The sequence below is a fragment of the Apodemus sylvaticus genome, chromosome 1 (genome assembly GCF_947179515.1).
Source record: "Apodemus sylvaticus chromosome 1, mApoSyl1.1, whole genome shotgun sequence".
In the NCBI taxonomy this organism is placed as follows: Eukaryota; Metazoa; Chordata; class Mammalia; order Rodentia; family Muridae; genus Apodemus; species Apodemus sylvaticus.
Genome location: NC_067472.1, coordinates 19,226,852 through 19,252,565, shown reverse-complemented (window position 1 = coordinate 19,252,565; position 25,714 = coordinate 19,226,852). Strand labels below are relative to the sequence as shown.

General features: G+C 49.7%; 1 protein-coding gene across 1 annotated transcript in view; it reads right to left on the bottom strand.

Annotated features, from left to right (window-relative positions):
* The window catches only part of Crtac1 (cartilage acidic protein 1), a 143,656-nt gene extending 140,364 nt beyond the window's left edge, over window positions 1-3,292 (bottom strand). Inside the window, exon 1 of the mRNA XM_052185632.1 lies at window positions 3,157-3,292. Within this exon, the coding sequence (XP_052041592.1) occupies window positions 3,157-3,180 (24 nt within the window). The 5' untranslated portion in view covers window positions 3,181-3,292. The remainder of the gene's footprint in view (window positions 1-3,156) is intronic.
* Window positions 3,293-25,714: the final 22,422 nt, after the last annotated feature.

Below are 25,714 nucleotides of genomic sequence, written 5' to 3'. Positions count from 1 at the left end.
TAGCCATGGGTCCACCAGACCAGTAGAACACAAGGACATCAGAAATGAGAGCATCTTCTAGCTGCCCCAGATGCCAGAGGAGGAGGGATTATTTGAGACCAGTCTCTACTACAGTGACCTTGAGCTCAGAGCAGCAAGGATAAAGGGCATTGGGAAACATTCTTCGGGAATTCTTTAGTTTACCTGGGCTCTGAGTTTGAGAGGTCCCACCAGCAGAGGTGTGGCTGCAGGACAGATAGACTCTTCCAGCCTGCATTAAAGAATGTATAAGCCTTGGCTTAGGTTCTAAGACTATCTGGTGAGGGCCTGCACATTTCTGATTTCATCACATGGAGTTGCATATCTTTTGCCTAAAGATCATTTAGAGCAATAAGACAAGACAATGGAGGGAGAAGAGAGGATAACTTGGAATTTTACTGCCTGTGCATGTTCATTATGAGAGCTTTATCTGCCCTTGCCTCCTTTGCAAAGGAAATTTCCCTAAATTTACTAAAGCTATTAGTATACCCAAGTCTGGCCAGTCAGTAATTACCAGTGCCTACTGTGTAGAAACATATGTCCATTTTCACAGCACAGAAGAAGCAGGTCACTGGAGTGGAGAAAGTTCCCAACAGGGAACTGGGAATCCTGGGGCTTGGCCCTATCACTTCCACCAAACAGCCTTGTGACCTGGGGCCAGTCACTTGTTTTACTTCAGCTGACTTTTTTGTAAATACATTGCACGTGGGAATTCTGGGAATTGGGTGAGGTAGACTAGATGCCCCCCAACGCTCCTCTTTTTTTTTTCTAGTCTTGAATATTCTTAGCTACCCAGAATTCAAAGAATACACAGATACCAAGCAGAAAACAATGATCTCAGAGAGCAAGCAGAGCTATGTATAAGCTCTGTCTCCCAGGAATATTCTGACACACACACACACACACACACACACACACATCCCCAGACTGCATCTGAGAACTTAGGACCACCTGAAGTCCACAGAACATGTGGTGGAAGGGCCCCCAATCACAATGTCCTCAATCACAGTGGGGAACTGTTGGGCGTTGTGGCCTGAGCTTTCTTAAAGCATTAAGTTACTATGGCCAGTGAAGGGTAAGAAACAAGTCACTAGTCCTGAGCTAGGTGGTTTTGGTGCCCCCTACTGGTCACCCAGGAGCCTGTTCCACCTCCAAGCTTCCACAGGCAAGGAGGCTTGAGGACCAACTCAGGCGGTCACAACCTGTTCAACAGAGGCATTTCCTGGCTGGTGGTCTAGTCCCGCTGTAAGAATCCTTGTTTCCGTCTCGGTATTCTACAGGCCATTGGTCTACTCATTCACAGGGCTCCTCTGTGCAACCACAGGATTCCTTAACCAAACACCCTGCTGCCACAGAATAAACACCAGGGTTCAGAATGCCAGGTGCAGCCCTGACAGAGAAAGGAAGAAAGAGCAGCAAGCGAGTTTATCACTGCACACATCCCTGATGGAAAGAAGGTCTTGGGAGACACAGCAGAGGAATGTTGACTGCAGGCAAGCAGGGGACGGAGCGGGGGTGGGGGGTTGGGAATGGATTGGTAACCCCCACATGAGATCATTAGCCCAAAGCAAGTATCCAAGGACTTTGAGCATACCCCCTATGGATAGGGTTGGGGTACAGTGACTGACCCAACCTCAACCCATCAATTAAAGAGCTGGAAGCCACCGGCAGCCTTCAACCTTCTCCAGAGTCTATCAGCACCAACTAGAGACCAAAGCGTTCTAATCTTGGCCCTCTACTCCAGCACCAAGAACTAAACTCCCTTCATCGCCTACTAAAATGACTTTAGAACCTGCTTCCAGAAGAGGCTTTTCCACCAAGACAGAGAGAGGGAAAACTGCCTCCTTGAAGACCGTATTGGGACAACTGTCCATCTTCCCATTTTTTTCACCCTCCACGTCTCTGTCTCCATGACGATGAACAAGAGTAAGGAACTAACTGTTCAAGTCTCCGGATCTGCTTTAATTCAATGGGAGTATTTCCTGTCCCAAGTTATCTTAGTTTCAAATCTCCCCAGACAGCTTTTCCCCAGGAGTTCTTCCCAGGTTCAACGCTGCATCACACAGCTGTCCTCTACTCTGGGAACCTTCTCGTTTTCTTTCCCAATTGGCTTCATTTTCGAAGTCTTGCACCCATCCCAGAAGGTACCTCAAGTGCAACTCATGAATGCTTCCAGGAGAACGGAAGCTCCTCTGGGATGCACAGATGCCACGGTAGGTGAGCCCACCCAGTAGCAATAGTAATCATTAGTCATTCAAGGAGGAACCCCCCCACCCCCACCCCCACCCCTAGGGAGGCTCCCATCCCGGCTGGGATGACTTTGGATTCTTTAGTTGGTTTCTGCAGAAGCGGGACTAACCAGGGCTCCCAACTACTGTACTGCAAAAGAAGCACGCTGCATTGCTGGGCATGCCCCCAAGCCTGCCGGCTGCCCTACCAAAACCTTTGTGTGATTCCATAAAATCAAGGGGGACCCCTTGGTTCCCCTAAAATGCCAGAAAAGAGCTTGCCTGAAACAGCCCCTGCTAGAAAGCCAGACCACACCTCGGTCCAGCAAAAGGCGGCTGGCAGCTACGCTGTGCACCGGGCTGGCTCGGAGAGCACGCTGCCACTCAGCGCTGTACAGGGGAGACAGCTCGGCTTCCCCGGAGAAAAGCTATGCCCCGGGGGATCTTCCCCAACCTGGAAACGTTGGCAATCGGCCGAGGCTGGTAGCTTAGTCGTCCCCAAGCTGAGCCCGCCAGCTGGGTGACTGCCCGGGTACCCCCAGCCCAGCCTTCACCTGCTCCGCCCCCTACTAGCCCCAGTACCCTCTTCTCAAACCGCTGACCTCCATCCTCTGTGCCCCTAACACGTTCTCTGCCAACTGTGGACTGTCACCCCCACACCTCGGCTCCCATCTCTTCCACCTCCAGCCTGGCGCCCGCCTTGCCCCCAGCCCGCGGGGAGGATCTGCGCGCCAATCGAGTCCAGCGCCTCTTGGCAAGTTGGGAGCTGCGTCGCCGCCTTCGCAGTCCCGATCTTCCCAGGTCCCCAGCTGCATCCCCGCCACCCCTGGGGGCGTGCGGGGAGGGGTGCGCTGGGCTGGAGAAACTTTCTCCGCGGGAAGGGGTGGGGGCTCTAGGAGCCGATACTCACGGCCGGGTCAGCGCTCGGAGCCATCCTCTGGCTCTCTCAGCCCCACCGCCTGGGGGCGTCGGAGAGCGGGCGCTCTCTGCCGCCTCTGCCGCCGGCGCCGCTGCCTTGCAGCGCCCAGCCCTGGTCCCGGGCTGGCCTCGAGCCTCCCGCCCCGACGCCGCGCGCTCGCTTTATACAACTCCACTCGAGCGCGCCCGGGCTTATGTAAAGGCTGGCGGAGGCCCGCAGCCAATGGCGCGGCAGCTGGAGCCGGGGCCCAAGCTTGGGGGGCGCACGCGCGGCCAATCGCGGCCCGGGGAGCCCGAGGAGCCGGGTGGGGGAAGGGGCGCCTCCCCGCGCTGATTTAGGAGCCGGGATTGCGGTGGCAGCAGCCGGCAGCCAGGCTGGCCCGGCGCGGCGGGCATTGGGGTGGGCGGCGGCGCGGGCGGCGGCGAGGGCGGGTGCCCCCCGTGCTCTGCCGCGCCCCGCCGCCGCGCCGCGTAACCTTCAGGAGGCAACGGGGCCTGGCGAGTGGGGAGAGGGCTCCTTGGAGGGACGCTGGGGACCGGGCGGGCGGGAAGCGGTTGTCCCTAGTGGGGAAGCGCGGGGAAGGCAGTGCAAGGGGGGAGGGGAGGCCCGCGAGCCCCAGGACCCCGCAGCCACGCTGAGCGCAGGGCGGGGGGTGGCGGCGGCGCTGCTGTCTTTCTGCCTCCCAGATAGCGATCTGGCGTCTCCCGGGCCGGGCCCGAGCGGCCGCGCGAGCCACGCCGATGGCGAGATTTCTCGCTGGGGAGCGAGCTCCGAGTCGATCTTTATCCAGCCTAGGGACGTGTCCGAGCGCCTCCGGGGGCTGCTCAGTATGGAGAACAGAGCTTCACCACGGTCCCAGAGGGCGGGGAGCAGGCGAGCGCAGCTTGGTGGTCAGGCGCGGCGGCCCAGGCAACTGCGGCCAGAAACTGCTTCCCCACATCCGAGCCCCCGCTCCCCGCCCAGCAGGCAGAGACCTCTACCTAGCCCCCTCTCCAGCAGCACCCACCAGGGCTGAGCCTGGCCCACCTGCTCAGGGTGTCTGTGTCTATCAGCCACCCGTACTGCTTTGCCCACACGGAGTACTACTGTTTGCTCTTTCTCCCGCTGCCACCTGCTGGCTCAGCTGGGTGCAATGGCTTTGGTCTCTCCAGCCCAAGGATAGTGGTGGGAAGAGCAAGTAACATGGAGAAGATGACTTGGTTAGCAGCACCCCATGTTCCTGTGTTTGGGGCAGGTGACTTGCTAAGGTCCACAGCAATGACGGGTCCTTTCTTTTGCATCTACAATAGAACCAGGCATATAAGTGCTCAGCAAGTAGTTAGTGAATTTTGCCCGTTCATGATAAGACCGGTAGATTTCTGAAAGCCAGACCCAGGGCCTCTGAGGAGAAGGATACGGGACTGTTGCAGCTCCAAAGGCTTTTGTGACCGCTACTCACTAACTAGCCTTGCTTCTGTATACTTGACTCTTAAAATGACTTGGATGCGGGCTCTGCTATAGAGCGCCCTGTCAACCAGTTCCTGGCTGGACCTGGTTATCTCCAATACTGACTAGAACTGTCAGCTCTGTTTTAAGGTATTTGTGCTTTTCTCTTAAAAGCAGCAGCTGAGCATAGGCAGAGTTCATCTCTTGGGCTGCCAGGGAGCTCCTCAGCAGTGGGAAACCTTTTGAGAATCTCTCGACAGTCACTGGAGTCTTTAATTCTGGAAAAACTGGCAAGCGTTTACACCTAAGTGACTTTCGAGTATAATATCAGGATCATTAGGAATCCCGAGTCTTTGGGTACTCGACCCAGTATCAACCTGTTTCTTCAGGGTTCCAGGCCAGTGTGTAATCCACCAGTTTCTAGGGGGTCAGAGACTGCTCTGTACCCTGTGAGAATGTGAGTGGATGTGTGGCCGGGCTCCTCTTAAAGATGTTCTCGCAGACACACCTGTGTGTGTGTTAAGGGGCGCAGGGGTCACTTGAACAGAATCCAGGTTCTACATTAATACACTTCATCCAGCAGCAAGTACACTTGGTCTCAAGCACACATCTGGTCCCCAGTTCCCCTCCAAAGGAAGCGCAGTAGGCTCCGCACCTTGATGGACCGCACTACTGCCCTGTGCTGAGGGTATCTGCATCATGTGGCTGTGGGGAGACTGTCTCCACACTTGTCCTCGCGTCTTAGTCCCTGCCACTTTCTTTACGTGGAAATAAATAGCAGGTTGTCGGATTCTGTCTGATCCGCGAGTGTTCCTTAGCCAGAAGCTCCGACTCAGGGTGACAGCAAGTGACTGGTAATTAACCAGTCTCACTTGAGCCCAAGCATTCGAACACACCTTTCTTGGATTTGTTCTCACCTCTCTCTCTGCCTGGGAAGCCGTGAGCAGCAGCCCCAGTCTCCGAGCCTCACCTCACCTAAACCTGACAGATTTAGTAACCAGCGCTGTAATTATCAACATTAGCCACCCACATGTGAATAGGTTGTCCGGTGCGAAACAACCCTGTAATGATCTCACTTCCTCTAGTCAGGTAAGGGGATGACAGAGCAAGGTGCTGGAGAAGGACAGAGAAATGCAAAGTGACAGGTGTTCTACTCAGGGAGTCAGTCCTTCGAGGGACTGGCTGGGCAGATCTGGTCCTAGAATTTCGAATTCTCCTAATGTTGCCCGTGTCTAGAAACCCTTGAAGCCCAGGGTGTTTTAGAATTCAGAGAGGTGCCGAACATGTTGCACCATCCTGTGAGGTCTGGAGTCGCATCTGAAAAGCAGATGCATTCATATTTCTGCAGTGAAATGTCGGCATCTCTAGAGTAAGCGTTGAGGGGAAAGTGGGTTCGTGTCGGTTTAGGTCAGGATCTGTCTCCAGATGAGTTGCAGCAGGGAACTTGCAAAACCCCAAACAAATCCCAGGTATTTTAACTCTTGGGGATTTGGACATTGGAAATTGAAGACAAAGACCGCGTTTTAGGCTGGTTGTCCCTGAAGAAATGAATTCTTTGCGAGAGTTGCAGAAGCAGCACCAGTGAATGGAAAGCCCCAGATGGTGATGGGCACTCTAAGGATTTGGAAAATAACCCCTTCCTCACACCACGCCATTTCTCGGTGTGGTCCTCTTAGGGAACACACGTGCATCACGTATCAACGGTGTGCTATGAGTGACAGCTCAGGAGGGGCTTTCGTCTAAGGTGAACATAGACAGGAACTCCTTCTTGAAGAGATGCTTCAACCCCTGGGGGACAGTTTGTTCTGGAGGTATTACTGTGGCAGACACAGAGAGGAGTCTTCCCCGTGGCTAGGGTTAGCTCAGAACAACTGGAGATGGGAGAACTCTCAGAGGCGAAGTCTTCCAGAAAGGGTGTAGACCAGAAAGGTAGGCAAGAAACAGGGAGATGCTCCTGGGTCCTGGGACGGCTGACTGTCCAGGTCAGAACTGTTGGGGACTGGGCAGAAGCCTGAGGAGGGTGATGCAGGGAAGCCCCTGGTCACAGTGGTCATCCAGGCTTAAGCGCTCAGTGCTCACCTGAGGATGTGTGGAATATGTTTTTGGGATTCCTCCATGTTGCAGACTCTGCAGCCTGAGGGGTCTGAGAGTCTGAAGCAGGGAGCAAGATGGAAAAATGGAAAGCCTGGGGTGCCCCTGACTACGCAGCTCTCTGATCCTGTTTGCGTTGTTTAGCCACAAAGGTGCCCCTCCCCCCAAGTTATGAGGCTCTTTGGAGCTCATGGTCAACAGTAAATAAGTTTACACTTAATTTTAAGGTTAGTCCACTGGCCTCTGGTTTCAGCCCTAGCACCTGACCAGTGCCCCCTTTTCTCTGCCAGAGTTCTACCTGGCACCTGCAGGTTAGTGACTGAGGCTCTATGCCGTTCTCTCATTTGATCCTCAGATTAAGGAGTCTGAGATCTGGATGTTTTGGTTTCTTTCTTGTGGCTGAGTCCTTGTCACCTACTGCCCCACATTCTTGGCATCAACTTCCTTCTCAGCACCTGCAAACTTCCCCATGCCTCTTCCTTTGACATCCTCTAGCCTGGCCTCACCTCCTCTTCTACCAGCTGCCAGGAACCCCTCTCTTTTGTGGTACTTTGGTGGTCAGCTCTTGCTCCAGGCCCCAGCCTCTCCCAGTCTGGCATCTCCAACTTCCAATCCTGCCAGATTTCTGACAGACATGAGCTCATGGTTCTGGTTTAAAGAAGAAAGGCATCCTTTGCGGAAGCTGGCCCTCAGTATGAGCCAGTGCCAGGGAACGCTCCCGGGTTGAGGACACCTTTGCCAGTTTCATCCTGTAGGAGGAGAGAAAAGGTGGAAAGTGAACAGGAGAGGAAGGTGGGGAAGGAGGAGAGAGAGGAGAAGAATTAGAAGAGAGGAAGGGAAGAGACTCCAGCCGAGGGAGGAGAATGTTTGAAGTCTTTTTCCTGTATCTAAACTGAGCGAACCTTGTGAGCAGCAAAGGGTCAAGCGCTGAAGATGAAAAGGAGACCCAGTGTGTGTGCAAGGGAGGAGGGGGGAATAGGAAAAAGAGACGGGGAGGGCACAGCTGGATTCTGCATGAAGGGCTAAATGCAAGAGAACAAAGACCAATGTCACTCACAGAGGAACCCAGGTTTGAAATTCACAAGGGTTACTTTCTGGTTACTCTGTCCTGGGCTCGCTAACCAGGGATGTTGAGCACCATTTAGTTCTTGTCTGGATTGCTCTGAAACCCATCCTCTATGTGGCATAAGATAGGGTGGCACACACACACACACACACACACGTAGATAAATGTGTGTATGTATGTGTATGTATATCCACATATACACACACATATACATATATGGTATATGAATATACTATATACATATATACACATGTATATATACTCATACATATAGGTGTATGTGTATGTATATTTATATATATGTCTATATATACATATATGTGTGTATATTATACACACATAGATATATGTGTGTATGTATGTATATATACATCCATACCTATATATGCATATAGTATATATGTGTGTATACATGTATATACATATATATACATACATACACATGCATATAGTATATATATATGTATATATGTATATAGGCTATATACACATATACACATATATACATATAGGTGTATGTGTGTATATTTACATATATGTCTATATATACATATATGTGTGTATATTATATACACATAGATATATGTGTGTATGTATGTATATATCCACACCTATATATGCATATAGTATATATATGTATATACATACATGTGTATATATATACTATATACATATGTGTGTGTATATATAGATATATGTCTGTATATACCCGTGTGTGTGTGTGTGTGTGTGTGTGTGTTATAAGCTATAGCCTGCCAGATGCCAGGTCCAATCGGTAACAAAAGCTTTGACAAGGGGCATGTCAGGTAGTATGTGCACAGCACTCTGCAGAGTCCTGGCACATAGTGGGTGTGCCATTAGTGACAACAGTCGCCTTCTCCCTTTCCTTTGCTCTGTTCTCCATGCCCACGAGCCACCTGCTCTTGCCTTCTCTTCCTGGGAAAGGCCACTCAGTTTCATCCCTTCCCCCTTCTCAGCCTTTCTGCATACAGTATCATCTTTTTCCAGGTCAGAGCTCTAGGTCTTTCAGCCTTCTTATAGTCCTTTTCCAGTCTACTATAGCCCTTTAACTTACATCCGGCACATACACCGAATACGACAACACTCACTAATGTGCTCCTATGATGTGGACACATGAACAAATGCCCAGAGAGGTGAAGTGCCTTACCCAGAAAAGCACAGTTAATGAAAGACAGCTGGAATGAAAATCTGGTCTCTTGGGTCCAAATCAGTACATCCTGCACTGTCGAGAGTTGAGTAAGTAATTGATTATTTCATGGTGCTATTCTTGAGGGTAGAGACCTGGTTTTCTATTTCCCATAAACATCTCCAGGGCCTGGCCCACAACAAGCCCTCAATCAGCATCAGTCAATTCACTTCTGGGCACCCACGGGAGCCCTGGCCACCCTGGCTTGGCCTTTCCCACACATCACCACTTCTGCCTTGATGCTCCCTGCTCAGGTCTCAGAGCAGCAGCCCAGGATGAGCCGGCCCTGTGCACACGGTAGATGAGAGGAGCCCAGGAACCCAGCCACTGGTCCACGGTGTTCTGGCAAGGCAGGAGAAAATCAGGAGGAATTAAGATTTGTTTATGTATCACTCAGACAGGTAGAAAATAAAAGCAACTCCGCTTTCATTGCAACAGAAAGGAGCCGAGACTTCATGAAAAGAAGGCTTTCTTCTCCCTGAGAGTTGAGATGTTAGAACAAGATTTCCTGCAGAGGTTGTAGAAACGGCTCCCCTGGAGGTCTTTAAGAGCTGGAGAGCGACTGGCTTTCGGGATGCGGGCAGGAAGGCAATCATGAGTGTGGGGCCATGCGGGGTGGGGACACGGGCAGCTGGAGGAAGGAAGGCCCAGCAGGCACCAGGCCTGACCCAGCATCTCCAGGGTGAGGTAAGAATGAAAAGGTAGGAATGAGTGCCAGGGCTGAAGGGGAGAGCAGAGCAGAGGCCCGGCAGAGGCTCAGACAGGAAGAGCCCTCTAACAGGCTGCCAACTTTCTAGTGCATAACCCAGGCTGTTGATTGCTGTTAGGGGCTGGTGCACTGGGTGAGGCAGCATGGGGACAGAGCACACATTCTGGGCTCCCAAGGTGACTGGACCTTCAGAGACAAAGGTCACACTTTTTCTATGAGCAGAGAACATGCAGAGGTTAGCCCTTCAAACTGTTAAACACAGACCACTGATCCTGCAGAGCGAGCCAAGCAGTGGTATACATGAGATTCTGGCACCATGGTGGCGGAGCAGGAAGATAAGGAGCCCCGGGCTAGCCTGGGCTACACAGCGAGATCCTGTCTCAAAGGCAAACAAGCAAGAGATCCCTAATAAACCTCTGGATTGGTCTTAGGTGGTCTCCTGGGGCAGGATCTAAGAGCACCCTCCGGGAGCACAAACTGCCTCAGAGAAAAGGCCTACAGATTCCTAGAGCCCCCATTTTCACCGAATTTACTTCAGTTGTGTGTATGTAGGGGGAGGAAGTGTGATGGGTAAAAATTAAAAACATAAAATTAATAAGTTCAGGCATACCATGCAGGTATAAGCAAAACTGTGCGAACGTGCAGTAGATACAGCACCGGTCTTGAACAGCGCTTTAAGACTCTTTGTGGATTGACTCCTAGATCAAGGTGAGACTTTTTGCAGGAAGTGGCCTCAGAGCTGCTCGCATGGATACAGAGCCGCATCCCAGACATTGTGCTACTCTCTCTTCGAGTATCTGCACACCTGTGCGTCAGGCACTATGGTTTATGACAAACACGAGGGTGTTTATATTTTTTCCTGTGGCTGAGATGAGAAAATGGGCTCTGAAGGACTGCCAAAAATCCTCACACAGCTAGGCCAGACTCCCTCTTGGCAGGTGCTGTCCCTTCCCCCATGCGAGCCTTCTCCCCCATCATCAACACCCTCCCTCCGCCCCTCCCACCCCTCCCACCCCCAGGCTTGTTCCTTCCGGTCAGCAGTTCCCCAGCACTCCGGCCACATTCCATCCCCCCCACCCCACTCCTCCCCACCCTAGCTTCAGCCTCCGTAGCAGGAGGGACAGGTCACAGGCAAATGGGAAATTCAAGAACATCATCTTTGCTGGTGCCTTTCTGCTTCCTCTTCTGGTGCCCGCGTTTACGGGTAAGGACATTAGCACGGAGGAGTCACCAGCATCCCCAGGTCAGGAGCAAAGCATCCAATTCCAAAGCTGGCCAGTGGAGTTCCGGCTCAGTGCATCGCCCAGGGTCACCTGGAATGTAACCAATCCGGTGAACGGCCCAGGATGGATTGCTCGCCAGTAAGCATCTATCCAGGGCTTGTTAGGTGCAAGCTCTGTTAGGCCATGGGGGAACAAAGATAAATAAGACCTCTTTGCCTTCAAGGAGCTTACAGCACAGCAGAGAATTGATGCCCAAATCGTGCCGAGAAAGAGATGAAGGCCAACAATTGGCTGCAGAGCCAGGACTTCAACACTCTCCTTCTGCGTCCTGCAACCTCCTGCCAGCAGGGGCGCTGTGAAGCCGGAAGCCGAGCTTCCAGTGAGTCCTCACTCTTAGTCAAATGTTCTTTCTCCACAGCTCCCAGCAGTCACCTCAACCAAAAGCCAGACCAGCCTGGGTCACCAGCTGTCCCTTCCTTTACGGGAGTCTGGGAGCACTCTAGAAGATACTGAACACGGACATGCCTGCTTTAATGTTTGAATGTGCTCCACGTAGTTATGATTCCACTGTTGTACCCATTTTATGGTTAAACAAACAAACAAACAAACAAACTGAGTCAAAGGAAGCCACAGGTAAATAGGAGAGCCGGGCATGCCAGGCCATCCTGATGAAGCTGTTGCACACGCAGCATCTACTGTGGACCTCATAACCTTCTTTGTGTGTCGGTTGATCTGGAAGCTGAGATCTGGGAAGGATGAGAGAGGTTAAGCTTTGCTGGTCTAGGGGGCAGCTGATGTTAGCGTCCAGGTCTGACTCCTGGCTGGTGCCGGTCCTAGGGTATTGCTTTTGAAACTGCACTACAGATCTTGTATATTTCTGTCACCCTGTGCCTACCTGTTTTGGGGGAGCATTGGGTCTGTACTTTCCTGCATGGTGAAAACCCTGACAGAACAGCCCTGACTTAACAGGCCAAAACAAAGCTAAAAAGACCGCCACCTGGTGGCTTTCTGGGTGGTGCGAAGGTCCTGGGCTGGCGCTGCGAGCTTCTGTATTAGAAACTGACCTTACAGAGCACCTGCTGTGCCAGGCCCTCTACTAGGCACTTTGTCTGACTCCTCCCATTTGTTTTCTACACTCACTGTGTGAACCCAGTCCTATTGCAGAGTCATTCCCATTTCAAAGGCAGGAGCGCTGGGGCTCCGAGGCTAAATGACCCCCTCAAGGTCACGCAGCCTTCAGTCCCAACGCAGGGATCCATTTCAAGTTCTGATGCCCAGTCCCGCATCTCCTCACCCACCTTTCCTCCTCTGACTCCACAGGCCTCATAGCCTCAAGCCTTCACCCACCTCTTCTGCTTCTCCCAGCTGCAGCCATCCTGACCTCTTTCTCCTCATGAAAGGCCTTGGCATTCACTAGTCCCTCCATCTGAGCCCCACTCTCGGGTCCACCCATCCCCCCACTTCTCACACATCCCATCTAGGCCACCCCTTAAAGAGGCCATTCCAGCCACGCATCCAAACTGCCCACTGCCCAGTCAGCCAACCCGTGGACTTCTTAGGGTTTGGCGCCCTTCTGAAGTTGTGGATTTTGTCCTTGTGTTCTTCCTTGGGCAGGTCAGTTGAGGGTAGGAACGTCCATTTTCTGCAGGTGTGACTGAGAGGGAGGCAGGAGGGAAGGGAGACCATGGCTGGCCTTTTTTCCATTGGCCTCTGAGGTCTTCTCACTCTCCATGTGGTTTCCTGTTACTCTTGGTTTCTCATCTTGATGTCTCTTTGTTTTGTATGTCTGTCTGTCTGTCTGTCTGTCTATCATCCATCCACATATCCATCCATTCATCCATCTATCTATCTATCTATCTATCTATCTATCTATCTATCTATCTACCTGTCTATCTATCCAGGACCAGTCATGAACTCCTGTCAGAGCCGAGGCTTGGTTCAGTGTAATGGGAGTTACACAGCAAAATATCAGTGCAGTAGGTAAGGAAAGGTTCACATTTGGTCCTCCAGGTTTGATGTGGTTTTAGTGCCTGAGCTTTTCGGTGGAGTTTGTTGTTAATTCTTGTAATTAGCTTGTATCCTACCGATATTGCTCCTGGCCATTTAGAAGGGGGTTTAATTGGTCATTCAGGCCTGGACCCTGTTCTATTCTCTGACTTTATTACTTCCTTCACCACATTCAGAACCTGGAAAGGTAGATTAGCATCTCGGGATTATAAACAGCCTGTTCTCACTCACCCACACTTGGACAGGCTCCAGGAGGCCGACTCCGGCTTGCCAATTTGAATTTAGAGACCTGCTCTTATATAGAGAGAAGGCAGACCCAGGCTTGGTGCCTGTGACCTGCTGCTGGTATGAGGGGCAGCTTGCACACTTGCAAAGGTGAGTCTGCGGCCATGACAGGAGTGGGTAACAGGCATCACTGCCAAGCTGATGCTATTTCAGACAGCGGCTGCGAGGTGTCAGGGTGAGACTCTGACCCCCTCACTAGACTGTCCATTGTTGTACTGTGTTTCCTTCCTGATTCCAGAAAAATCAGCAGAACTGGATGATCACAAACTGCCTACAGTGCTGATATTCTAGGCCTTTCTCTGGGAGTGTGTGAGAGAAATTACCAGAGAAAAAGAGGTTATTGTCCGCTGAGCAGGATCCCACTGGCCTCAGGTGCTGAGCTGGCCACATGGCCCTAGAGGAAGGAGGCTACACACACACACAGCCAGAGAGCCTGGAGCAGGGCTGGCCTGTGTGCTCTCACTTAGCACAGAGAGCTAGCACCTCACTCCTTTCCTACCCTCTGGTCCAGAAAGCTTTGTCCCTCAGAATGCCTGTCCCTTCCAGTGGAGCCGGTTTAATCCTCACAGTGACTCTGAAGAGATGGCTCAGTTGGGGATCAGATTGGTTGGTTTAGTTCAGAGTGCTCCTGGCTCCTCGTTAGGCAGTTCTGGGGTGAAAGCTGACCTTGATGTAAGTAATGGGCATTGGACCTGTGTCACAGACTGGCCCACAGGACAATGTAAATCTGTAATTACAGCATCCAATGTCCACCTAGGGCTGTGTATTTGCAGAGACCAACAGCAGAAGCAACAAAAACAGCAGCAGCTACGGGCCAGGCTCTGAGCGCAATGACACACTTATGCATATGTTGCCTACAAGGAATCCTTACTCCTGGGTTATTTCTTGGCTGTGGAGGCTGGGTACCCAGCTTTGAAATACGAGACATATACCTTAAGGCCGAGTTACCAGAATGGACAGGCATCTTTATGTTGGGAAGACAGTAACTCACCAGACAAGACAAGAGGCTGTATTTTTTCAATGAAAACTTGGAAAACATGACCTGGCACATTGTCTGGTACCTGTGCAGAACCCTGCAGGATCAGGAGCGGCCGTCAGTACTCTTCTCAGCATGGCCACTTGCTTCTTGGTAACCTTGGGGTCCGCATTTCCTGTTTATCACGATACTATCCAATTAACCAGCTCCCTCCCGCAAAGGTTTGTCCCTCTGACCTTTCTTCCACCCCCCACCCCCCCACTCCCCCCCACCCCCGAGTATCTCTTGCTTCAAGTTTGTAACTTCAATCAAACTGACTGTTTTCAGACTAAAGCATCCCTTCCTTATTTATTTTGGTAGAAATTTTAGTAGCTGGTTGGTCTGATTCACACTAAGATGTGAATGACTGACAGCCACCTGCACTGACAGATGTCTTTCTTTTTAAAGATGCTACTTGATGTCTTACTCACAGGATCCCAGCTGCCTGGCAATCCCGGCTCTGTGGGGCCAGGCCCAAGATGCTGGATAGAGAGACCGCACCCTACGTTCCACAGGGAGAGGTTGATCTGATCTTCCTGGTCTCTGAACAGAGAGCCCAATGGATATGGAGAGCCCTGCTGGTACCTCTCCTGTTGGCAACGCCTCACCTTTCAGAACCTCCTCTTCAGTGAGAAACCATTTTAATAAGGCTGTAATTTTGTTACAGAAGTTTGTAATTAAATATCCTTAAAAGAAATGAGGTTGTGGGTCCCTATCTCCCAATTTATCATAGACTTAATGCCCCAAGTTACACACTGTTTAATTAAGAATGTATCCCCATTGTAACTGCACACAGCTTCCTAGCCTTAGAGATAGGCAGTGGTCAGAATCTATCACGAAGGGTGCTTTCTGTTCTTGTTGTCCTGTTTACCAAGAAATCCAAAGTGAGGGCAGCTTTCCTAGTAGGAAACAGTAGCCTCTCCCTCACCCAACTCTGCAGGGCTTCTTTCTCCCTCAGCAAACCCAACCTTCATTTCAGTCCTCCTCAGACTCTGAAGCACCGCATCAGCTTAATTTAAGGATCCAACATGCTCCCCCTGCTGGTTGAGGGCAGCCAATACATCTGTGTGCTGGAAAATCACAGTCCCATCTTTTGGGTTCCTAGGAAGGCATGGTAAGAGCACCTACTGTGTGCTAGGAAACCATGGTAAGTGTGCCTACTGTGTGCTAGGCATAGTGTCAAGGGATATAAAAGGACCAGTACCTTGTTCCAAAAGAGCTCAAATCTGATAGGAGAGACAGGATGTACATACACACAGTGGGCTGATGTCTGTTGACTACATCACAGAAGATGGAAGAATACTTTCACAGAGATGAGAGTTCACAGGGAGGCTAGCATCTGACTTGCATCTTGGAGAAGCAGCTAGGTTTTGGATGGTTACCAGGGAGAGGATGGCTAGGACAGGGAGACACTGGGGACCAGGGACCGGAAGAAGCCTGCGCACAGGCAAGAGAAGAGCTTTGTCCATGATGGAAGTAGTTGCTGAATCAGAACCCAGAACACACATTTTCTCAGTTTAGCTCCTACTGAGAATCCAGGCTGAGGGAGGGAAATGCAGATATGTCAGGGAAATGGAGGAAGGAGCTTGTGTTGCCACAAGAAATTCAATCCCACTTACTGAGGAAGTGAAATGGTCTGGTTAATTTAATTTCCTAATTAGATGGAAGTTCTGTTAGAAAGCTTGCTTTGTTAGAAATGTGAATTTTTTTTAAAAAAAAGATTCTTAGAATGTGTTGTGCCACTTTCCTGCCTTAGCAAGCAAAACCAAGGCTCCCCGTTCAGCTGCTGATAACCCTGGGCCTTGCTGTGTCTCACCGCGTAGCTGTGAAGAACAGAGCACACAGCCTATAACCCAGAGCCGCGGCAGTTCTCAAACTTGCCAGCAGTAGTAGATTTGCCTGCTGCAGATCTCTTTATCATTGCCTACAATGTTTAAGTTTCTCTATTAGCATGGATAACAGCATTCTGGTCAAGCCAGGATCCTGGCTATCGAGGGTAATCGACTCTCCAGAGACCCCAGAAAGTGCTGCCCACACTCAGAAGTGTCCTGGGCAAAAGGACTTCTCCAGAAACCTGCAGATATCTGGAGCTTGTTTGCAAAGGAGCAGGCAGGGCATTCTGCTGACACTGGCTGGTTCGTGAGCCTGTCCCCACTGGGGTGCTCCTCCCTGAAAACCATGAGAAACTGGCAGAGCTGGCCTGGATTGGATGTCACCTTGAATGTGGAGGCTAACCTCCTGGATGGTCAGTGATTCCTGCCTTGGAGAGCCATGTCCTGTGTAGACGTCTCCAGTGTTTTAACAGGGATGTTCTACGATCACTGCATACACCAGATGTGATGGGGCACGTTCTTAGGCTTGTGTGGAGAGTTCACCTTGCATATTTGGGACTCTGCCTTACGTATCTCCTGGTCTGAAGGAAACCTGCTACCACTTTGTGGGCATCATAATAGAGAGATGCCAGGAACAAGGACCTGGGGCCACCAGCCGTGTAAGTGAGTCTCAAAGCCAAGCCTACAGTCTTTTCAGGTGACAGTGGCCCTGTGGTATCTTTACCACTACAAGGGAATCTGAACTGGAGCCACATGGTTCAGCTGTCCTCAGAGTCCTGACCCCCAGAACCTGGGGGACATAGAAACGGGAAGCAGATAAACGGAAGGAAACGAGATGTGCTGACATAGATAGCAGGTGCCCTTGGGGAGTCCTCATTAGGGTGAGGGATCCTTAGGTACTGTCACCCTAACTCAGTGACTGGCATGCTCTTGCATCCCAGGATTTTAAATCTATATGTGACCATGACACTTAGCCAGCCCACTTCCCTCACTAACAAACATGAAAGGCGGGGCCAAAAGGAAAGGCCTCGTAGGGAGCCAGCCATGTTGAGATGAGACTCAGCTCTCTTGATTTGGGGCACAGCTTGGGGGTACCCATTTCTATTCTCAGCCCTTACAAAGCTCCTAAGTTTACTACTATTTCATTTATTAAATGACAGTAGAGTTCCTACTATGTGCTAGGAGCTATGCTAGGTCCAGAGCAAAAAAACTCTGAATATACTTGGAACTATGGGGAAAAATCTTTCATTGAAATAACGCATACAAGAGATAGGGCTTGACCGAATAATGGAACTGGGAGATGCATCTCAGCACCTGCTCTGCCACGGAATTCCCTGATTCCTTGGTCATTTTTAAAAAATGAACCTTCCAGGTCAGCATTCAGTAAGAAGCCTGATTATGATTAAGGCACAAGATTAAGGACTGGTGAGATAACTCAGTGGGTGAAGGCACAAACTACCAAGCCTGGTGACATGAGCTCAGTCCTTGGAACCCAGGTGGTGAAGGAGAGGACCCACTCCCACGGGTTGTCCTGGCTTCTCCACATGCACTGTGGCACATCCAGGCAAACATGCACACAAGTGAATAGATATAATACATTTAAAGGAAATAGAATCGAGGCTATGGAGGTGATTTCCTGGATAAAATAATTGCTGGACAGGCATGGAGAGCTGAGTTCAGAAGACCCATGTCACCTCCATAACCCTAGCAGGGCTATAACCCTAGCAGGAGAGGAGTTTGGAGCTGAAACAGGAAGTTCCAGGTTCAGTGAGAAAACCTGCTCCAAAATAAGGTGACAAGCAGTAGAAGAAGATGCTCAATATCTCTCTGGCCTCACTAGACACATGCACACATGCACACACACACACACATATATGCACACACGCACAAACATACACACATGCACATACACACACACACATGCACATGGGAAGACAAGGAAGAGGGATCATAGTGCTGCCTTGGAAAGCAAATAATGTTGGGGTATTGTACAGGAAAATTGATCTCTTTGAAAATTAATCATACTCTGTGCTCTCCTTTATCATATATGAAACACTTTACATCCAATCACCAGGGTTCCCTGATGTTAGAAGCTCATCTGTGAGCGATCCATGACTCTGAGGCCAAGTCCTCTCACACCATCTACCCTGCTGCTATTTTAGAAAATAGGCACGAGGAAGGGCAGCGACTTGCCCCACATCTCGAAGCAAGTTGCAGTAAGTGAGAGCTGGTCCTGGCTCCCCACAGCAGAGCGCTGGCTTACAGGAAGTACACACACTTGAGGAAATGCAGTGCTTCAGGAAGTCCCATGCCGGTATTCATTTTCTTTTAATATCTCTCAGGGACAGACAGAGTGGCTCAGGCAACAACTCTGTCTCCAGAGCCAGGCTAGCAGGCACCAAAGGATACCTCCTAAGATAGGGCAATTAGAGTAAGGACCTGGCAGAGCCAACAGAGTGGACAAGTCAGGCTATGTGGCAGAGGCCCCTAAACAGTTGGCTTCACGGTGGCTTTGGTTGGTCCTGAGGGTTCAGGTGGCTCTTCTGCCACATGGTGACAGTTTAGATGTGACTTGGCCTTGGGCTACCACGTTATCAACTAGTTTATCACAGTGTGGAGGAGCTGGGTCTTAGTGCCAGCCTCTGGTTTCAGTCTTGTCTTGCTACACACTAGTGCGCACCTCAGGCCAGCAGCCAGCCTCTTTTCCCCACCTGTGAAATGGGGGCCCTGAAGGCCCTGCACAGCACAGGCTTCTTGTGAGGATTGAACAAGTGAGGTTTGCAGAGCACTCAAACCAGAAGACAGCAGTGTAATAAGTTCTGTATAAATATAAGCCAACGACGGACAAAAAATTATATTCCTCCAGTTTGCGTTTTGTCTGCACTTTAAAAAAATTAATTAGATTTTAGTTAGACGTTACAGCACACATTTCTAATCCCAGTACCTGGGAGACAAAGGCAGGAGAGTGGCTCGCAGTTCAAGGCTAGCTTGGCCTACACATTATCAGGCCAGCCAGAGATACAGAGTAAGACCCTGTCTCAAAAAAAAAAATGTTAAACTTTAAAAATCAGCTCTAGCTGGGCAGTGGTGGCGCATGCCTTTAATCCCAGCTCTTGGGAGGCGGAGGAGGGTGGATTTTTGAGTTCGAGGTTAGCCTTGTCTACAGAGTGAGTTCCAGGACAGCCAGGACTACACAGAGAAACCCTGTCTCAAAAAACAAAACAAAACAAAACAAAACAAAACAAAAAATCATCTTATTGAAAAATAAGCTTTCCACAGTCATATGTACCATATGTATTGTAAGTATATGCCTCGCCATGGTCATACAGTGGGTAGTTCTGTGCATGAAGTGCAAGCATACGCTAGGATGGGTGACTTGTGATAGATACATATGTTTTTTTAGGGATTCCTCAATCAGGATGCAGAAGATTCCATCACCCCATAAAGCTTATAAGCCCTCATCCTAGGCGACATCCTTTATTTCCAGGTCCCGCTCAGGTGGCCATGCTCTTTGGGAGGACACAGCTCTATCAGCGAGCAGCTGTCAGGCTGCCAATGTATAGGTAAATATCTATTATATAATCTGACTGCTGTACCTCATAGATCCTGCCTGCCATCACTCTGTCAGACACACTAGGAAAGATTATACTTTACAGATTAAAAACAAATTCGGGGAAATTATTAAGCAAAAGGATGACTCATAAATAATTGGTAAAGAGGCTATGAAAATATTTGTACAATTCTTAAAGGGTTTTTTTTTGTCAGTTTGGCATTATGCAAAAAAACCATAAACATAAATCTTGCAGACAGAGCGGTACCACTGAGCACACCAAGCACAAGTCTTTCTTGGAATCTTCTGGAGAATCTTCAACCCAGCCACAGTCCAGGTCTGGCTACCCACCAGGCCCAGAGCTCTGCGGTGAGGCCTTGGGTACACAGCAAGGCAGTCAGAGCTCTCCAAGACCTTGGGCCTTGGCAGAAGAGGGCCCCTCCAGCTGGCTGAGTCCACACTGGCCTTTGCCATAGAAAGAAGCAAGCTTGAGTTTGGTGGGCAAAGAGCTGGCTTAGGTTAACAGGCAGCTGTGTTTGCGAAAATGCTTTGTGTCCATAAAGCACTGTGTGCATCGCGGGGCTTAGGACATCCCACGTCCCCAGAGAAGAAGCCTGCTTAAAAGTAAATTAAGTAACTACACCATAAAATGTCAGCTAGTTATTAGGCTGCATCTACTGCTATTGCTACTACTGACTAAGGTGGCTAGCCATGTGGTTTGCCTGGGATACCCCCCAATCTTAGCCCTGATAAAGCTGCTCCCTGTTCTTCTGGGCAAACTGGAAGGGCTGGTCACCTAGAACCTATCACTAGTCTTGAAGATGCCAAACTAGCTTCAGTTACTACAGTGTTAACCAGAGCAGAATGCCATTTAAAAAAAATCACACATTAGATATCTAAACAGCAGATATGAAGTTTCTCAGAGCTCTGACTGTAAAGGTCTTTCGAGGTTCTTACTGACAGGTCTCTCTCTGGTGAGGGCTTTCTTCTAGGCCTTGCCAATATGGTTTCCTTGCTCTTCCCTCACGTGGCCTTCCTTCTGTGTTCACAAGGAGAGGAAAGTGACTCCTGGGATCTCCTCTTATAAGGTGGAACCTACCGTAAGATCTACCTCTATGATTTCATTTTAACCCATTTCCTTCTGAAAATGCCCAATCTCCAAAATAATCACACTGTGTAAATTTTGAGAGGTTATGGACATTCAGTCATACCCACGACCACCCACTCGTCCATCGCCACCATCACCCTAGCTGTGGCTTTGGCCTTGGCTGTCCTTGCTCTGTGTGGTTCCCACCCAGGCAGGTGTCCCCTGCCATCGCCCCCTTCCATTGCCTTGTCCACTGCCTTTAGTTCTCAGCATGTGCTGCTCATGAGGAATGTCCTAGGTCTTTGAACACCCCGCTCCTGAAGCCACACTTTTATATGAGCCAGGTCTACAACCCCAGAAAAGAACTCTCTGGTCCTGATAGCCCAGCCTTGCCTTTTCTGACAATGTCCATCTCATCAGGAGGAAGCCCACCAGGTTCATAGCACGGGGGCTTGTGAAGGTTAATGAGGCTCGGGCTGCTAGCCCTCCTGGAGGTCACTGTCACCAAGAGCCATGCCCCAGAGCCCCATGCTGGCCTCTTCCTGTCGCCGGGACATCATTAGAAATGTTAATTATTAATTATCGCTAAAAGCCCTTTTTGCTGCATTGCTGTTCTCGAGTGTTCTTGCTCTCTCTCTTTCCCCCCTTTCTTTCTGTAACTGGATCCTGGTTTCTGGGTTTCCCAGTTTCCTTCTAGGCTTCCTCCTTTGCTGACCTCTCCGCTACAGCCTGGGAGCCAGGCAGAGGCACTTGGACAGAGTCTCTTGCCAGAACACCTGCTTCCTTCTTTCAAAGTGTAGACAGACCCAAGGAGACACAGAGTGGGGAGGAGCTGGGCAGGGACTGGGTGCTGGGCTCAGGAACTCCCATTCCTTCCAACATTCTTGTAGCTCAAATGCTAAGACATCTTTGGGGAGCTACACATACACATACACATATACATACACATACACACACATACATACACATACATACACACACGTACACATACACACACATACACACACATACACATACACACATAAACATAGACACACATACACATACAAACACACATACACACACATACACATATACACATAGATACACATACACATAAGACACATAGACACACATACACATACACACACACATACACATACACACATACACACATAGACACGCGCATACACATATACACATACACACATAGACATGCACATACACATACACACACATAGACACACATACACATATACACATACATATATACACATATACACACATATACATACACACATGCACATACACATAGACACACACATACACATATATACATGCACATACACATACACATAGACACACACATACACACACATACACATATACACACACATACACACACACAGAGGGAGAGAGGTTGGGAGGGAAGAGAAAGAGAGAGAGAGAAACAGAGAGACAGACAGACAAGACACACAAACAGACACAGATACACACTGTTCCTTTGGGGGGGGTGTGTCTGTATGTGCCTGTGTCTGTGTGTCTGTGTCTGTGTGTTTGTGTTGCTGTCCCTATGTCCATCACAATACCAAATCTCCTTCCACCCAATCACGGAATCACACCTCCACTGTCGGAGAAAAGCGCACAGAAAGAGCTGATCACCTGACCTGACCACCTTTGTCTTTCTCAGGCCACACGGGGCGTTGGAAAGACCATGGCCATGGAGTTGGGAGACCTGGTTTGGATTGTTTTTGCTGTGTGTCAGTTCAGGTAAGTTAAAAGGGTTTACCGAGCCTCATTATTAAAATATGCCAATAAGTTTCCCTCTTGGGGATATTGGGAAAATTAATGAAATGATAGTCTAACCTGCTTCATAGTAGGTGTTTAATATGTTTGGATTTTATCTTCCTATGCCTTCCTATGTGACGGGGGCTGAAGAGTTGAACTTCTAAGTAAGTGCTAAGTACCAGACACTACTCTACATGTTTTATACACACCAGTCATGTAATCCTTGCGACGACTTTCAGCAGAGACCCTATTATCATTATTTATTATGACCATTTAGTAATGAGTATTATAACAATTACTTCTGAAGCAGACAAGTCAAAGAACTAAATGTTAATAACTGGTCTGAGGCCACAGTAAAGGATGCTGTGGTGTTCTTGGATGGTTTGGCTTCTAGAACTTTCTTTTGGTAACGTAGCTACCTGTTAGATGCAGGTGATTGTACCAAAATCTCCTTTGGTGGTGGTTAGAGAATTCCACACCTGACTGTAACAGCAAGAACAGCAATAGAGAGGCTGTAAAATGACCCACTAACACTTTATACTGATGACATATTTAAAGTGGGTAACAATTTGGATGTATGTCAAAATTATAAAATTAATCTCACCCACTTATTTAGCGTGTGTGTGTGTGTGTGTGTATGTGTGTGTGTGTGTGTGTGTGTGAGTGAGAGAGAGAGTGTGTGTGTGTGTGTGTGTGTTTGTGTGTGTGCTGCTCTTGATCAAACCCAGGACTTTACACACTTGCTAAGCAAACACTGTTCTATTGAACCATACCCTTGTCCTTTTTTGTCCTATTTTCGATGTTGATTACTTGATTTTTTTTTATTTAGTGGTAGAGCATGTGCTTGGAATATACAAAATTCTGGGTTAGTCTCCAGCATTAAAAAGAAAAGGCAAAGGAAGTGGTGTGGGGCTCACACTGTATGTTCTCCAGAGCGCATGGCCTAGACCCTTTCTTATGGGAGAGGAAGAGGGAGAGGGAGAGGGGGAGAGGAGAGGGAGGGGGAGAGGGATGGGGAGAGGGAGAGGGAGAGGGAGAGAGAAGAGGGTGTGTAGCGTTATGTTTGATGGTAAAATCACTGCTCTATCTGAAATGCTGCCTCCCAGGGTTACATATCAGCCTTGAGAGCCCCTTCTTATCATATACACACACCCAGGAATAAATAAGGTTCCTGGCCTTCTCCAGGACCACCCAAGTATGGCCTTGGGAGACCAAGGCTTTGAGTGTTCAGCTCTCCCACCACCCAGCCTAGAGGAGATAGTGAAAGCAAAGAGAGTTTGTCCCTACAGAGTTTACTGCCCAGTTCCACCTCGGGTAATGGGAGAGTTCTATCAGCTTGAGCTGGTATCCCAGCCAGCAGCATCCAGGCCTGGCAGAGGGGGAGACAGGCAGAGGAAGAGCCTTGGGCTCATTCTCTGGCCTCCAGAGACCCTCTGCCTGGGCATCTGAGATCCTTGCTGTGGGTACGTCTTCTAATGAGCAACACCCCTGCATGCCTGCTGTAAAACAGTTTCATTTTTATAAGGATATATATATATATATATATTGAACCTCTTTACAGGGAGCTCAAATACCCAAAATAACTCTGAGTTCTATTTTCTAGAACTATGTTTCTCAGAGTTCCAGAAAACATAACTAGGAGTCCAGTGTGTCTAAGACCTGCTGAATCAGACCCTCAGGGAGATAGTCAGGAACTCCCCAGCCTTGGTGCTACCAGTCCCCAACTGTGTTCAGGTGTGATTTAGAGATGACATACGCTGTCAGTAACTTTTCCTAAAAATAAGGTGACCAATTTTTCGAATAATTTGCTTCTTAAATTAACGAGTACAGACGCACAGTTATGCCTCCAGGGTGTGGCTTGTTCCCACTTGCTTCCGGGTGCTTTCTGAACTATTAGGGAAGGAAGGGCGTGGCATTGCTGGCACAGGATGACACTGTGCATACCTACGCCTCGCCTCATCTTGTCCCTGCCCAGAGACATCAGCCGTTCAGTAATGTCGGAGAGCAAGGACTGAGTCGCCCATTAACTAACACTGTGGCTTGCCGTGTGGTCGGCAGCGAGCTCAGGACCTCAGGGCTCTTCTCCCGCTTCTGTGCCTCGCAGGAATCTGTGGGCTGTGGACTCATTACTGGCTTATTTTATTAATGAAGACGCTGAGCAGAGGGGTTAGGTAACCTGCTCAAGGTCACCCCGTTGGCAAACAACATGTCAGAACAAGGCTACAAGCGAGTAGGCGAGTAAGAATTGTGTCACTTAGTGGACAGTGAGAGATGGTTGCAGGAACCTTGAAGACATGGCCTCCCTTCTAGAAAAGGACTGCAGAGACAGGAAACACTGAGAGCCAGACAAGGCAAAACCTACCCTCTGACCTCATCCCCTGGACAGTGTCAATGAGCTATTAACCCTTTGAGGAACCCTGCCTCCATCAGTACTAGCCCAGAACTAAACCAGCCTGCAAGCCTGTTTTGCTGGTTTCTAGGCCAACACATCCATTCTGTTCTTAGCTTTAGATATTTCAACTGGAGGGAAAGCCACACTCTCCAGTAAGAAGCATATGAGAACACAAAAGACCCGGAGCTCGGGGCAGAGGTGTGTTTCTCATCCCAGGCTCTGGCCCTGCTCAGATGCCAGCGGGGCAAACAGGACAAAAAGCTGTGACACCTCCAGCCAGCAGACTTCTACAGGAGGCCAAAGCATCACGGCCAGGATGGCTTGGATTGCTGTGACAATGACAAGCCATTATTAGTTCTTTGCGAGAACAGGGGAGGGCGAGAGAGTTGGAAACTGGGCTCACTGGTGGGAATAGGCTGAGCTTCTGAACGTTATCTGTCTCGTGGGTCCAGCAGAGGAAAGCAGGCGGATATGCACGTGGAGGTGTCCATGAGGAGGCCTCCCCTGGTTCCCGTGCGGTGGCTCAGTATGTATTTGCAGGAAGATTCATAGTTCCTTCGCCCAGTCCTCTGGACCACCGTTCTCCTTCACTCCCTCCAGACTGCTTCAGGGCCATGACTTAGCTCTGCACTGTCTACCCACCATCCTCAGGACATGCTTCTCTCCCTCTGCTTTTTCTGTGTGTGAGTGTGTGTGTGAGAGTGTGTGTGTGTGTGTGTGTGTGTGTGTGTGACTGTGTGGGGGGCACGTGCACTCAAGTGCTGTGTGTAGTGTGGGCACATGTCTGTATGTGAGAGGTCATAAGGCAACTTTTATTTTCTTGACACAGGGTCCCTCGCTGGCCTGGAGCACGCCAAGTAGACCAGCATAGCCCTCCAACAAGCTCAAGAGGC